The sequence below is a fragment of the Phyllobates terribilis genome, unplaced genomic scaffold, assembly GCF_046119375.1.
Source record: "Phyllobates terribilis strain yellow unplaced genomic scaffold, ASM4611937v1 Scaffold_12__6_contigs__length_324123572, whole genome shotgun sequence".
Taxonomy (NCBI): Eukaryota; Metazoa; Chordata; class Amphibia; order Anura; family Dendrobatidae; genus Phyllobates; species Phyllobates terribilis.
The window spans coordinates 22,372,419-22,387,902 of record NW_027362772.1 but is presented as its reverse complement, the minus strand read 5'-3'; the positions used below and the strand labels follow the sequence as shown (position 1 = coordinate 22,387,902).

Genomic DNA, 15,484 nt, shown 5'->3' with positions numbered 1-15,484 from the left:
ATGCCTCTTTTTCGTACATTTGTGTCGGCCAGATGACAATATTACCCCCCTTGTCTGCTGGTTTAAATACAACATCTGTCAAGCCACTCAATACCTTGAGCTTATTGCGTTCCTCACCAGTGAGATTGTCATCCCTGATATATTGTGGAATCTTTTGGAATTCGTTGGTGATGATCTGCACAAATAGCTCCACGTTTGTGCATGCCGAGAGGGGGGGAATTTTTTTGAGCGTTGTCGAATAGATGATGGTATCTTACCATTTTCTGTTGTGTTATGTTCAACCGATAGCTCTTCCAATGTCCTTAGGGCCAATTGTTCCTCCTCTGTAGGGAACAATTTATGAAGATCATCACTATAGAAATGGCGCTTAAAAATCAATGACCGTGCAAAAATGCATAGGTCTTTTATAGTGTTAAAACTATCAAACCCAGAGGATGGAGAAAACGACAGACCCTTACTAAGTAGAGAAAGATCAACAGCAGAGAGGCTATGCTTACTTAGATTAATTACCTTATTATCCCTCTTTATCTTATCAGCTGCCCGTAAGTCATGTCTTTTGTAGGGATGATAGTTATATTCACGTTGTTTCAAGGAGTTACCAGACCGCGTGACCATAGACGTAGTTGATGCATCTGATATATCACTCAGAGATGACATAGAAGTAATAGATGGAGTACGGGAGGATGGCGTACAGGACGAAGGTGCTTGCCTCCAACGGTATACTGTCTTAGATTGATAGTCCCTTATATCACAATTAAGTTTCGTTGATTGAGTCTCATGGATTTTTCTCACCGTAATGTCCATAGCATTGTCAATCTGAGTATCAAGCCTGTATTTTTTCAGATGGGCAGTTAGATCTGAGACCAATCTGTGCCGCATCAATCAGTTTATCCAAATTTGTAATGGCAGTAGTATGAAAGTATTAGAGCAACTGTTGCATGCTTCCTCCCATTTCTCGATGAATATATCGTCATCTACAAAGAAAGTGGGTGTAACGCGTACCCGGAGGCCTCTAGGAATTAGTTTGCATTTTATATATTTTTCTAAAAATGCTCGGTTCCACCAGAGCTTAGTCCTTTTAATTAATAATGATTGAATTGTAGTGAATTGATCCTCCCATTTGTGATCACCAGCTATTTGAGAGCCACCATTATCAACACCAAATACCTGCTCAACCTGAGAGAGCAAAGCTTTCTCCTTGGCTTTGTAGTCCATTTCTGAAGTGGAACCTGTGCAAAACACAGCAAATGCAAGATAAGGGTAGCTAACAGAAATAAGCCAAATATATAAATAAACCCTGGACATGTTCATGTATGTGATAATACTAATGGCTGTCAGGTTTAGGACCATCTAAAGGACAAATCATTATATATGACATAGGGGGGAGAGACGACAACGTCGCCTAAATAATGATAATGGCGTCCATAACGTGCAAAAATATTCTTTATTATTCAAAATAACAAACAGGTTAGTGTGGGATAAAAACATCAACAGCAGTTGCCATATGGAAAAAGAGAGCACACAGGTGGACTACATGGACATGCTGATGGATACCATAGTCGTATCTAAGAGTGACAATATCAATTTACTAATGTGTATGCATTAATACCGGTACTAGGGATGACAATATCAATTTACTAACGTATATGCATAAATACAGTCACTCAAATTGCTACAACAGGTAAAAAATGTACTAGTGTACACCTACATAATTATATAAGGCCCCACCTGGTGAATGTAAAATGATACGACTATGGTATCCATCAGCATGTCCATGTAATCCACCTGTGTGCTCTCTTTTTCCATATGGCAACTGCTGTTGATGTTTTTATCCCACAATAACCTGTTTGTTATTTTTAATAATAAAGAATATTTTTGCACGTTATGGACGCTATTACCATTATTTAGGCGACGTTGTCGTCTCTCCCCCTACTGGTATTGCGCGGCAATACACTGCATTACAGTGCTGATGTCGACGGCTGCTGGAGAGAGCCGCGATAGTTACGGGGTATGTGCCTGCGGGCCGCAAGAAGCAGCCGGAGGGGCCGCATGCGGCTCGCGGGCCGCGTGTTTGAGACCCCTGGTATAACCACTGCGTCTCCTATACAGCCTGCCTGCCTGCCTGATATCAGGGATGAATATTAGTCCTCAGAAGGACTGTTTGATTTGGCAGGCTTTACAGACCCTACACTAACTATTTCGCAGTATAAATCTCTCCCTAGCTCAGCAGCACTCTCCCTACACTGTCTGATCCAGAGTGACTGTGTCCAAGATGGCGGCGCCCGGTTTTAAATACTCGAGGTGACGCTGTGCGGCCAGCCAATCACTGTAATGCCCACAAACAACATGGCTGCGGCATTACAGTGACTGGCTGGCAATCCCTGCATGTTCATTGGCTCTGTAAAGAGAATCAAACGTGCAGGGCGGAGACCCGAGCTCTCGCCCAAGTAACCCGGAAAAGCTCGGTGCTCGCCAAACATCCCGAGTAGCGTGATGCTCGGGCGAGTACCGAGCAGTGTCGAGCATGCTCGCTCAACACTGGTTGTGTCTTATGGTCCGAAAAATACGGTAACTGGTGAGAAAGACAGAATACCAGTCCTGTAGTGTCAATGACTTGTAATGCTATTTTGTGTCATATATTTATATTTTGTATTACAAAAGTATCACTTGTTCTTAAAGTATATTGTGTGAAGCAAAACATTCTACCCATTGCTGCAAGTGATTTAATACGAGAACGATTCCTCGTAATGACTGGTGATGACTAGTGTTGAGCGAGTATGTTCTATTAACCCTTTCAGTGAGTAGGCTGAGCTCCGAGTATTTATAGCTGCTCGGTGATATGGTTAAATCACTCCCCTGTGCATGATTTGTGACTGTTTGACAGCTTTATTACATGTGAGGAATGTGTAAGAAATAGACATTCCTCACGTATTAAAACTGTCAAACTGTTGCAAATCATGCACACGGGAGCGATTCAACCATATCACCGAGCAGCTATAAATACTCGGAGCTCGGCCCGAGCATACTCGGCGAAAGGGTTAATAGAACATACTCGCTCATCACTAGTGATGACCCTTAGTCTTCCCGTGAGTCTGATGGTCTTAGAAAAAACTGATCATAGAAAAGGCATTAAAAATTATGAATCTTTTATTATCCTTTGATAGATACACAATATCTGTTCACAAATGAAAGGAGATACAAATCTGGCACCTAGATGGGGTGTGGGGGTTTATTCTAACGTGGGACATTCCTCGGGGAGGACACACGCCGACTTGTCGTCCAGGAATATGTACTCGTCCTTACAGTAGCAGCCTTCGGTACAATTAAAGGGACACTTCGCCTTGTAGTTGCAGGTACTGGGGCACGGGCTGCCGCACATTGTGTACGTCCTGTTCCCAGTGCAGGCCTCACATTTTTTCTTCTCTACACAAGACCCCTCCAGCTCCACATATCCGTCCTTACAGAAGCAGTCGGGGTTACACCTCTTCACACAGGCAGCTCCGTTGGGGTGGGTGCAGTTTGGGGGGCAGACGCTCCCACATGAGTTATATATTTTATCGGGTCCACAGTCTCTGACAGTGGCTGCAAAATTAGAATAATGTTAGATGGGGAAAGGGGGACTATAAAATGGGAAGGTATAACTTTAAGATATGAGTGCACAAAGAGAAGGCAGGAATTTGTAACACCCATAGGTGGTGACACAGTGGCTCAGTGAGTAAAGTAACGTGACGGTAATTAAAGAGTGAGTCATTGGTTACAAAGGTGTTCAGCAATTACACAGTTGTCAATAACTAAGATATAGTGGCTCAGTGCTAATTTGCATAGTGGCTCAGTATTTACCAATTGGCTCACTGAGATTGATATAGTGACTTAGTGATTATTTAGTGGCTTAGTGAGTAAAGTAAAGAGGCTCAGTGATTTTTTTTTAATTAAGGTTCGCTGAGAAAAATAGAATGGCTCAATGATTATTTGGTTTAGAGTGGCTCAGTGGTAAAGTAGTGGCTCAGTAATTTAGACATAGTGGTCCAGTGATTTTGTGATGACTTAGTGGATGTTAAATTACTTGGGGTTACAAAATTGTTCGGTGAGTAAAATATAGTGGCTTGGTAGTTATATAACAATTCCTTGGTAATATAATGACTTAGTGGTTATATAATGATTCACTGGTTATATAGGGGCTCAGTGGTTATATATTAATTCACTGGTTATATATTCTTCCACAGGTTATATAGGGGCTCAGTGGTTATATATTCATTCACTGGTTATATAGGGGCTCAGTGGTTATATATTCTTCCACAGGTTATATAGGGACTCAGTGGTTATATATTCATTCACTGGTTATATAGGGGCTCAGTGGTTATATATTCTTCCACAGGTTATATAGGGGCTCAGTGGTTATATATTCTTCCACAGGTTATATAGGGGCTCAGTGGTTATATATTCATTCACTGGTTATATAGGGGCTCAGTGGTTATATATTCATTCACTGGTTATATAGGGGCTCAGTGGTTATATATTCTTCCACAGGTTATATAGGGACTCAGTGGTTATATATTCATTCACTGGTTATATAGGGGCTCAGTGGTTATATATTCTTCCACAGGTTATATAGGGGCTCAGTGGTTATATATTCTTCCACATGTTATATAGGGGCTCAGTGGTTATATATTCATTCACTGGTTATATAGGGGCTCAGTGGTTATATATTCATTCACTGGTTATATAGGGGCTCAGTAGTTTAATATTAACTCAATTTAGATCAGGAATTAAGATATTACGACTCTTATTTATGAATTCGCTTAGTAAGAGTTATGTAATGGGTCAGTGATTTTGTAGTGGCTCAGTGAGTAATATATAGTGACTTGCTGACTATTTACTGGCAAAATGAACAACGTAAATTGTCTCTGTGGTTTTATAGTAGCTCATTGCGCATGTATTGGCTCAGTGAATACGATTCAATGCCTCAGTGATTATGCAGTGGGCTACTGAGTAAGATAGAGAGGTTCAATGAAGATTCAGTTGCTCAGAGAGTAATATATGACTGAGTAGCTCTGTAGTAACTCAATGAGGCTCCATAATTTTATATTGGCTCAGTGGTTAGATATATTTTCACAGCAGTAAAGACTTAGGTGTGAATCTGACTTAGTAGCAACAACATCTCTATAATTTACAGAATGTATCTTCTTCAGGAAGCCTGAGAAAGACCCCTGCTAGCAGAGACTAAGGGTCTTGTAATGGCATAAAAACTTTTGCATTGCTTTGCAGTGCGTGTTATGTGCACTTTGTACACTAGAGGGAGCAGTGACTCCATCATTTTGAAGTTGTTTCAAGAATAATGTGAATCTGTAGTGAGTGAGTGAGTGATATATATATATATATATATATATATATATATATATATATATATATATATACATATATATATGCAGTTTCCAAAACTTAGAGGACCAGACAGGATTCCTTTTATAGTGATCCACATTTTTATATTGATTCAGTGCATCTTACACAAAAAAATGAAATTGTATAACTATGCAGATGATCTTGATAAATCTTTCACTGTTTTGGGTTTACAGCTACTATGCAGATCTATGTGTCTGCATAGTAGTACTGTTAAGGGAGGGCAATAATCCTTCACGGTTGACCAAGTGAGTGTCAAATTATTATGTTGATTGCGCAATCCACAGAAAACCAAACGGAGGCAATGCTCTGTATGGGAGGATTCAAAGAATCTCTGATCCCGTTTATTTTGCGTAGCATTTTATATTGTTTTGAGTATATCAATAGCCAATCACCTACAGCCATACTACAGTACTACAGGCTTGAGCCAACGTTAGTGCAATTATTATGGAAACACATATATGGTCATATTATCATCGTTAGTTCGAAGCACGATGGAAATTTACAAGGTCAATCCTGGCCTAGACTAGTTAGATAACAGAAGCAGGGTGTCTGACAAAATGTTCTTGTGAGAAAAGGTTAGTGTGGGAAAGTTGCATGACAAAAGAAGGAAAGAATGTATGTTATGCAAGGAGTATAATAACATGATTTTAAAGCAAGCAGACAAAATGGAGTTGCTATAGCATGAGTATCAATATGTCCTTTACACTTGGATAGCATGAATATTAATATGTCCTTTACAGTACACTACAAATAAACCCTATATTTAGTCTTCTCTTACAATCATGTGTTACTCCACACCCTTTACCCCGCTCTTCTCTCTTCTACAAATTATTGACTGCAACCATCGGAGACATAATTTTGCACTGGAGCGTTTTGCATAATTTTTTTTAATAAATTGGAAAATTGGTTGCAAAAAATGTCCACACCCTTTAATATATCTTCAAATAAATGATCACTAGGTATTGGGGACACCGCTAATTATCGGGGTGAATTCACTTACAGCACCCGGGGGCTGCAATAATAACAATGACTAAATATAAAGGTGATATACAAAACAAAAGTTATAAAAGTTGGAGTGTAACAATGGATAATACTCACTTTTTTGCTTTTGGTCTTGCGCACTGATCAGGATGAAGACTGCGCCTGCAAAGCAGAATCAGACTGAAGCTAATTTAAGATTTCTGCTGGTACCAGAGAGCAGAGGAATGGAGACAATGACACAAAAAAAGTCAAAATCAATACATAAAAGTAAAGTAAAATATTTATAAAACCTATCAACAATTTGTGTAAATAACAAAATACTAAACTAAAATATTTACAAAACCTATCAATTTATGTAAATAAAAACAGAAATGTTCTTAAAATTAGAAAAACTCCATAAACATGAAAGAAAGAAATAAGAGGCGCAATAAACGCTCACCCAGCAGTGACAGCAGCAGCGCAGAGACGGGCGACATCTTCACTCCTGGAGTTTCTTTCTGCAAAAAATAACAATGCAATTAATATATTCAGTATTTTCCAGACCTCTGTTAATGCCGAACTGCCCTGATCATGACACAGGTGCAGGGTTTGTCACAATGTATCAGAGCTCTCTATGGAATGAGAGATGGATCTGTCTGAATGAGAGGAGTTGTAGTTGCGTTGAAGCTGGTACCTGTGTGATCTGCCAGGTGTGGTAGTACTGATGTGTTCCCCGCGGAGGGGCAGCTTATATATCACAGCCTGGGTGGGTCCTTATATCTTATCTGTACTATGTTGCCACTGAGGATATTGTGTAACATTTGGGACAATGAGAACTATTGTAACACTAACATTGCTCCGGGTTATGCTCAGGGCGGATGACAATGTCCCAACAGTAGAAATATAAACAGAGCGATGCTCCGGGGAAAATGTAAACATTTAAGTAATAATTACGCTGTGTATTAGTGCTGCTCACCAGTTTTAGCACTAATTCATTTTTTTTTCATAGACTGTACAATATTTTCAAAAATAAATGGAAATGGACCAAAGTTATATCCTCAGGATTTTCTAATTAGAGGTCCAAAGTAACACAACAATAAAACATTGTTTTTCAACTTCCATGTTGCAATTTCAAAGAAGAAATAGAATAAACAGCATGTGCAGCAATAAAGGGACCCTTAATTAATAGTTAATTGCACACCCTTTGACATTGCTGACAGCCTCCACACATTTCTTGTAGCCATCTATAAGCTTCTTGCTCTTCTCTGGAGTTTTCTCCCACTCTTGCTTTGCAGTTTGTTCAAGCTCTTGAATGTTTGCAGGGTTCTTTTTCCCAATGGCAGATTTCAGCTCACCCCAAAGATTTTCAATGGGATTGAGGTCAGGATTCATTGCTGGCCATTTTAAAACAGTCCATTTTTTATTTTTGAACCATTCCTGTGTACTTTTGGATGTGTGCTTTGGGTCATTGTCTTGTTGGAGGACCCATGATCTTCTACTCAAACCAAGTTTTCTTACACTGGGTAGGACATTTTGCTTTAAAATCTCTTGATAATTCTCTGATTTCATGATTCCTATGATAAGGTCAAGGCCTCCAGTGCCAGACGCAGCAAAGCAACCCCACAGCATTATGGATCCTCCACCATGCTTAACTGTTAGTAAGGTGCTCTTTTCCTTATAAGCTTCATTGCGCTGTCTGTAAACAAACTGTTGCTTTGCATTGCCAAAAAGCTCTATTTGTGTTTCATCTGTCCACAGAAAAGTTTCCCAGAAGGATTGTGGTTTGTCAAGATACTCATTAGCAATGATCAGTCATTCCTTTTTATGTCTTTTCTTCAGCAATGGTTTCTTCCTTGGCCGTTGCCCTTAAAGCTCTGCTTGGTTTAGTGTGCGGCGTATGATACTTGTTGAAACCATGACCCCAGACTGTTCCAGGTTGTCCTTCAGGTCTTTGGATGTTTGATGTGGTGTTTTTTCCACCATTCGCACCAACCTTCGCAGACATCTCTGGTCAATTTTCCTCTTTCCCCCACGTCCAGGGAGGTTCTTGACGGTTCCATGCCTGGTAAACTTCTTAATAACATTGCACACTTTTGAAACTGGGATACCAAGGTCTTATGGAGGCGGCCATATACCCTTTGGAAGTCTTGTGTTTGCTAATAATAGCCATTCTGATATCCTCAGACAGCTCCTTTGTCTTCACCCGTGAGACAAAGGAGCAGGGCCTACCATGTGGCTTTTTAAAACACTGAAGTCATCATTCATTGGCTAATTCATGTCACATGGGCACAGACAATTAATCACAGGAGAATCTCTTTTATGATTTATCACAGGCGAGTCAAAATGTGTTAGGTGCCAATACCAGTGTCACAGCAACCTTTAGGTTTTTCTATTTTTCCCTCCAATTGCTTTTTGTTTAAAGTTATTATTTATCATTTGCTCTTTTGTATTTCACACGAGTCTCTTTACAAAAATCTGTTTCACTTGATTCATTTATTTCAGGAGATATTCCACATTATGTACTTACACTTCATGAGTGCCAATAACAGTGAGCAGGACTGTATATGAGCACTATATCTGGCATCAGGAGGTCGGTACGGCTGCTTTTCAGAGGATACTTTACCTGCTGATATATATCACTATGACTGCTGCCGGTATTATATATGAGTTATATTCCTGCACTATTGCATATGACATTATGTATATACAGGTAGTATTATATATACTTATGATATTATATATTTAAGTACAGTCAATATTATTCAACTCCCACCCCTCCCCCATTGCAAACTCATGTTATTAGTAAAATCTGCTGCTTGCAATAAACCAGCAAAACAAGAAGAATGTAACAAGAGGCTTCTGTATAAAATATCACTTTTCCTGATTCCGGCAGTATTATTCGCCCCTTCATGACCAGTGTCTTAAGTACTTAGCAGAACCCTTCTGGCTGTTATGACCTGCTGCAGATGTGATACATAGACAGACTCCGGCTATTGACAACATTCTTAAGCAGTATTCAGTTACTATTCTTTGGTTGCCAAGAGAGTTGTCAAGAAAAGAGGTCATTGCTTTGCACTAACAAGGTTGAATCATTTTGACTGCAAATGTACCTGCAGTTTTGCCGGCTATGCTGCATGCATAAATATGTATACAGTGCAGCAAGTACAATTATATATACTCATTACATTATATATTTGTACGCTATCCATCAATATTATAAAAGCACTAGGTTTATCCTAGGAATTATGAGTGTTTTCCAGGCGGAAAAGAATAAATAAATAAATGATCTGGCGGTCTGATTAATGAGTCCCCACTAGTGATATGCGAGTGTACTCACCACTGCTCGATACTTGATTGAGCATCGGAGTGCGCGGGTATGCTCGTTACTTGCTCAAGTACCGAGGGTGCTCGTGCTCCAGCCTATAAACATGCGGGGATTGCCTACCATACCCGGTAATGCCGTAGCCATGTTGGCTACTGGCATCGCAATGATTGGCCGGCCGCACCGCTTCATGGGGTCTTATATAAGACCCGGTGACACGATGCTCGGCACACTCTCCTCTGGAATTAGTTCAGGGAGAGTTGATCTAGGAGGGTGAGCTTAGATTAGGACAGGCATATAGGCAGTGTTTAATTGTTATTGCAGTATTGGAAAACCACTGCTGCACCATTAAAACAAAAGTCCTTTTTAGGGCTATATACTGTCCTTTCTCTATTAAAACCACTGGTACCTGCATTCAGTGTAGGGATAGCTGGTGGAGGAGGGATGGTTTGGGATTAGAGGCATATAGGCAGGGTTTATTGCCTTACAGTCCTTCTATAGGTATACTACTGCTGCAACCTAAAAACAAAAGTCCTTTTCAGGGCTACATATTTTCTTGTCCCTATAAATATCAGAAAGTTTGCAGGCATACAATATACAGTATATCTAATTTTAAATGCGCAAGGCATGCAGTAAGGGATGGGGAAGTGGACGAGCTGATGATGGTGCACACAGAGACCTAAAGCCAATTCAAATGTTCCTTTTTTCTGATGTATTCGCATGCACCCCTTCCCACCCAAAATAGGGCTCTTCTTTTTCTTGTCCTCCTCCTCCTCCACCATATCAACAGGGTCATCATGAGACCCTCGCTTCAAATTTTTTCGAGGGTCATCATGCAGCCCTCACTTATAATTTTTAGAGGGTCATCATGTGACTCTTTCCCGGGTGTGCATTATGCCCTCTTTCATAATTATTACAGGATGTGCATGAGGCCTAACTCTACAATTCTCTTACATGTGTGTGTATATATATATATATATATATATATATATATATATATATATATACTGTGCCCCCCTATTTTCTTATAGATTGTAAGCTGCGAGCAGGGCCCTCACTCCTCTTGTAACTGTTGAAATGTGATACATTGTATTGTTTTTATTGTCTGTACATGTCCCCTAATTGTAAAGTGCTGCATGTTATGCTACTTGGTGGCGCAAGTGGATTAGTGGACCCACTGTGCCTCAGGGCTGGGTCTGCCTAGGGAGGGGTGTAGCTGAGCAGCTACCTGGTGTTCACTGCAGCTCCAGGTAGTGGAGACAGGCTGGGCAGCAGGTAGCTGCCAGGTACCACTCCTAGGCAGATGCCAGTACTGCAGCAGCTGACCCAAGGAATGAGGTTAGCTGACAGAGGCTAGGGCTCCATTCAGACTAGTAGGTTCAGGTTAATTGCAGAGCATTTACTGACATGGAGATTCGAGCGAATACTTCTGAGTTAGGTTGTAGCAGTCCGGATACTTGGATAGGGAAACGTTCAGACACTGGCTGCAATTGGATCCGGGGACAGTGTTCGGGAAACTGGTCACACTAGGACCGGTGGATTTCAGGAACAGGACTAGTCGCACCAGGACCAGGGGACAATGGTCAGGGCTCTGACCACACCAGGACCAGGGGACAATGGTCAGGGCTCTGGGCACACCAGGACCAAGGGACTTCAGGAGCAGGACTGGCCGCACCAGAACCAGGGGAAAATATTCAGGGCACTGGCCACGCCAGGACCAGGGATTTGGTTTCAGGACCTGGCCACACCGGGACAAGGGATTTGGGTTCAGGACCTGGCCACATCAGGACCAGGGATCTGGTTTCAGGACACTGGCCACACCGGGACCAGGGATTTGAGTTCAGGATGCTGGCCACACCAGGACCAGAAATTCTGGTACAGGACACTGGCCACACCGGGACCAGGGATTTGAGTTCAGGATGCTGGCCATACCAGGACCAGAAATTCTGGTACAGGACACTGGCCACACCGGGACGAGGGATTTGAGTTCAGGATGTTGGCCACACCAGGACCAGAAATTCTGGTACAGGACACTGGCCACACCGGGACCAGGGATTTGAGTTCAGTACACTGGCCACACTGGGACCAGGGATTTTGGTTCAGGGCATTGGCCACACCAGAACCAGAGAACCTAACAACTCACTGCTAGGGCAGACTACATAATAGTGAAAGCTGTTGCTTCGGCAACTCCCTAAGGGAGAGGGAGTCTTTTATACAGGATGACTCTCAGTAATAGGCTGAGAGCCATCTAGAAGGTGAACTCATTATACTAAATGTTTCCCAGCTATTCCCTGGGGAAATTTTACTATATGCGCATGCTGCCCCTTTAAGAATGGGGAAGTGGTCCCAAGTGCACCCTAGGTGAGCTGCTAGGAAGTGCGGCGTGCGAAAGCAGGAGACTTTCCAGCAGAAGGGAACCACACTGCAGGGGCAGAGCAGTGATTATGCCATTGTCCCTGCATGGAGGGGGAAGGGAAACCATGCATGGGAGCTGGCAATGGTGTTACACTTCGGAATATGTTGGCGCTATATTAATAAAAAATATTATTATTATTATTATTATTAATACCCCTCAGGGGTAAAAAATTTCAGCCCTTGCACTTAGTGTATAGGCTTTACCAGTCTAGGAGTCTCACAACCTAACAATTGTAACAGAATGTGTATGAGGCCCTCCTTTATGTCTAATACAGGGTGTATTGGAGCCCCTCTTTATTCTAATTTTTGGCAGTTCTTGCATTGTCTGCATAGGCTTAGTGATTTTCAGAGTCCCTACTTCAGTCTAATCATGTCTCACACACCACATGACCAGATAAGGTGACTACTGGTGGGTCTGGCCTCCATTGAAATTTTGCTTCACTGTGTCAGTGAACTTATTGACACGAGGTCGGCGCTGTTAAAAATGGCTACCTGCAGGCCAGCTATTTAAAACTGTGGTTTGTCCGTCACACGGATCACATGTAATTGTGCTGAAAATTCTGCCATTTCTGGCCTCCATTGAAATTTTGTTGCAGTGTGTCAGCGAATTTATTGACAAGAGGTCGACGCTGTTAAAAATAGTTACCTACAGGCCAGATATTTAAAACTGTGGTTTGTCCGTCACATGGATCACATATAAGTTCGCTCCAAATTCAGCCATTTGTAGCGAGCGTGGAAGATATTGTCCTCCATTTAAAATGGGCAGGGCGCGTGGCATGGGACGTGATGGTGATGGTGATGGTGCATTCAGAGGCCGAGGCGGTGGGCAAGCTGAAATTGTGCCCCAACAAACACCCACATCTTCTTGCTCCATCTTCCTGTCCCAATTAATAGGGGTACCGCAGAACACCAATATTGAACTCAGAGCAGTGTGAAAAGGTTATTAGTTGGATAGCATATAATGCTTCCAGTCACTTAGCCGCCACCACCACCACCCTGTCTTCCACACGGTCAAGTCTCAGTAGCCGTGAGTCTGGACTGCATATTCCTCACCCTGATTCTCTTTCCTCCCACCATACCAAGTGCCCAGAGACAACTGATCCCACCCTTGGACACTCCGAAGAGCTATTCACTTTTCCATTTATAGATTCGGGCCTCTCGTCTGGTCCACTTGAAGCGGAGCAAGAGGAAATCGCGTGTAGCGATGCCCAAATAGCAGCCATGGTCATACGAAGGCGCCGGTGCGAAAGTGTCACAAGAGGTGGACGATGATGAGACACAATTGCCAGAAAATCAGGAGGAGGACCAGGGTGCGGAAGTGTAAGATGAGGTGGTGGATGATATAGTAACTGACCCAACCTGGCAGGAGGATATTCTGAGCGAGGACGGCAGCACACAGGGAGAGGGAGGCAGAGCACCCCAACAGGCTTGAAGAAGCATTGTGGTGGCCGCAGACAGAAGGCGGGCAACCGTTCCCAGTAACACGAACACGACGAAAGTTGCCAGTACAACTGGTAGGTCTTCCCGAGTCTGGTTGTTTTTTAAAGACTCTGCCAATAACAACAAAAAGGCCATTTGCACCACCTGCCAAGCCAGCATCAGCAGGGGTAACAAAACTACCAGCCTGACCACCCCCAGCAAGATCAGGCACATGGCAGCAAAGCACTTGACTTTGTGGACTGACCCCCCAGGGCCCAGGAACAGTATCTGCGGGTGACACCACTGCTTCTTCCGCTGTTGTGCGTGCAAGCCAATCCCCTGTACATAGTGCATGCGAAGATGCCTCGTGCCCTGCACCTGTCGTTGCACACTCTCGCCTAGCACCATCAGCAAGCACGTCCTTGTCCCAGCGCAGCGTTCAGTTGTCTATACCCCAGCCCTTGGAGCGCAAACACAAATACGCAGCCAACGCCCCACAGGCCACATTACTAAATTCCCATATTTCGCGACTGCTTGCCCTCGAAATGTTGCCTTTTAGGCTCGTGGAGACGGAAGCTTTCTGCAACTTGATGGCGGCGGCCATCCCTCGGTACTCGGTCCCCAGCCGCCACTATTTCTCCAGGTGTGCCATCCCCACATTACACAAGCAAGTGTCCCACAACATTAGCCGTGCCCTCAACAATGCAGTTACTGGGAAAGTCCACCTAACCACAGACACATGGACAAGTGCTTGTGGGCAGGAAAGGTACATCTCGCTGACGGCACACTGGGTTAGCATAGTGGATGCCGGGACCCAGTCGGACCTTGGGACGGAAGACATCCTCCCGACACCAAGGATTATGGGCCCCAGGTAAATCAGGGTTGCCCCCACAGTCTACAGCTCCTGCACCTCATCCTCCTCAGCCTACTCCTCCTCTTCAGCATCCATCTCCGAAATGACCACATCAGTCGCAAGCTGGAAGCACTGCAGCACTGCCTCAGCCAAGCGGCAACAGGCTGTGCTGAAGCTAATATGCTTAGATGACAAAACGCACAATGCTGAAGAGTTGTGGGCAACTCTGAAAGAGTAGGCAGATCTGTGGCTGACACTGCTGAACCTACAGCCAGGCATGGTCGTGTGTGACAATGGCTGGAACCTGGTGGCGGCTCTGAGGCTAGGCGAACTCACACATGTACCATGCCTGGCCCATGTGCTTAACCTCCTGGTTCAGCAGTTTCTCAAAACATACCTGGAGCAGCCGGATCTGCTTGTCAAAGTACACCGCCTGTGCGCCCATTTTAGAAAGTCAGCTATAGCTTCTGCCGCCCTTGCTGTGCTTCAGCAGCGTTTGCAGCTTCCGGCTCATTGACGGGTGTGTGATGTCCCCATGCATTGGAACTCTACACTGCAGATGTTGGGAAGGATTTGTGAGCAGGAGAGGGCAGTTGTTAACTACCAGCATCAACAAGGCCGTCGGTATTCATTTCAGACTCCATACATAAGACCTCAGGAGTGGACATGGATGTCAGACATATGTACCATCCTCCAAAACTTTGAGGATGGCACATATCGCCCAAGATGGTGAGCGGCGATGATGCCATAATTAGTGCCACCATCACGCTTCTCTGTCTTCTGAAACGCTCTCTGCTCACAATCAAAGAGGATGCATTGCAGGTGGAGCACAATGAGATGAAGCAAGGAACCATACAGGGTGATTACACACAGCCCAGCCTTATCTCATCCCAATGTGGATTGGGTGACAATGAGGAAGAGGAGGAGGAGAAAGAACAGTAGCTAATTTCATGCGCTACAGATGGTACTACCTGCACAACTGTGATACCGTCTGTTCAGCGTGGATGGCCAGAGGACAGAGAGGAGGAGGAGAGCATGGTCAGTCGTCCTCTTAGTGAGGACACTGAAGTCTTGACTGTTAGCAGTCTAGCACGCATGGCTGAGTTTATGTTTCG

At 43.4% G+C, this 15,484-nt stretch overlaps 1 protein-coding gene and 1 long non-coding RNA gene across 3 annotated transcripts in view; both read right to left on the bottom strand.

Annotated features, from left to right (window-relative positions):
• Positions 1–255: 255 nt before the first annotated feature.
• Positions 256–1,815, bottom strand: LOC141172955 (uncharacterized). The gene is made up of 3 exons (XR_012252559.1): positions 1,729–1,815; positions 511–1,229; positions 256–323 (listed from the first exon to the last, which is right to left on the bottom strand). It is a non-coding gene; the product is annotated as an uncharacterized lncRNA (long non-coding RNA).
• A 1,314-nt stretch (positions 1,816–3,129) lies between these two features.
• The window catches only part of LOC141172954 (zonadhesin-like), a 28,846-nt gene continuing 16,491 nt past the window's right edge, over positions 3,130–15,484 (bottom strand). Inside the window, exons 1-4 of one of the 2 annotated variants that reach the window (XM_073657570.1) lie at positions 7,055–7,147; positions 6,821–6,878; positions 6,499–6,543; positions 3,130–3,582 (exon numbers count right to left, since the gene is read on the bottom strand). In XM_073657570.1, coding sequence (XP_073513671.1) covers positions 3,230–3,582; positions 6,499–6,543; positions 6,821–6,857 — 435 coding nt within the window. In that variant the 5' untranslated portion in view covers positions 6,858–6,878; positions 7,055–7,147 and the 3' untranslated portion in view covers positions 3,130–3,229. Of the gene's footprint in view, positions 3,583–6,498; positions 6,544–6,820; positions 6,879–7,054; positions 7,148–15,484 lie in introns of those variants that run through there. The other variant, XM_073657571.1, reaches the window with a different exon arrangement.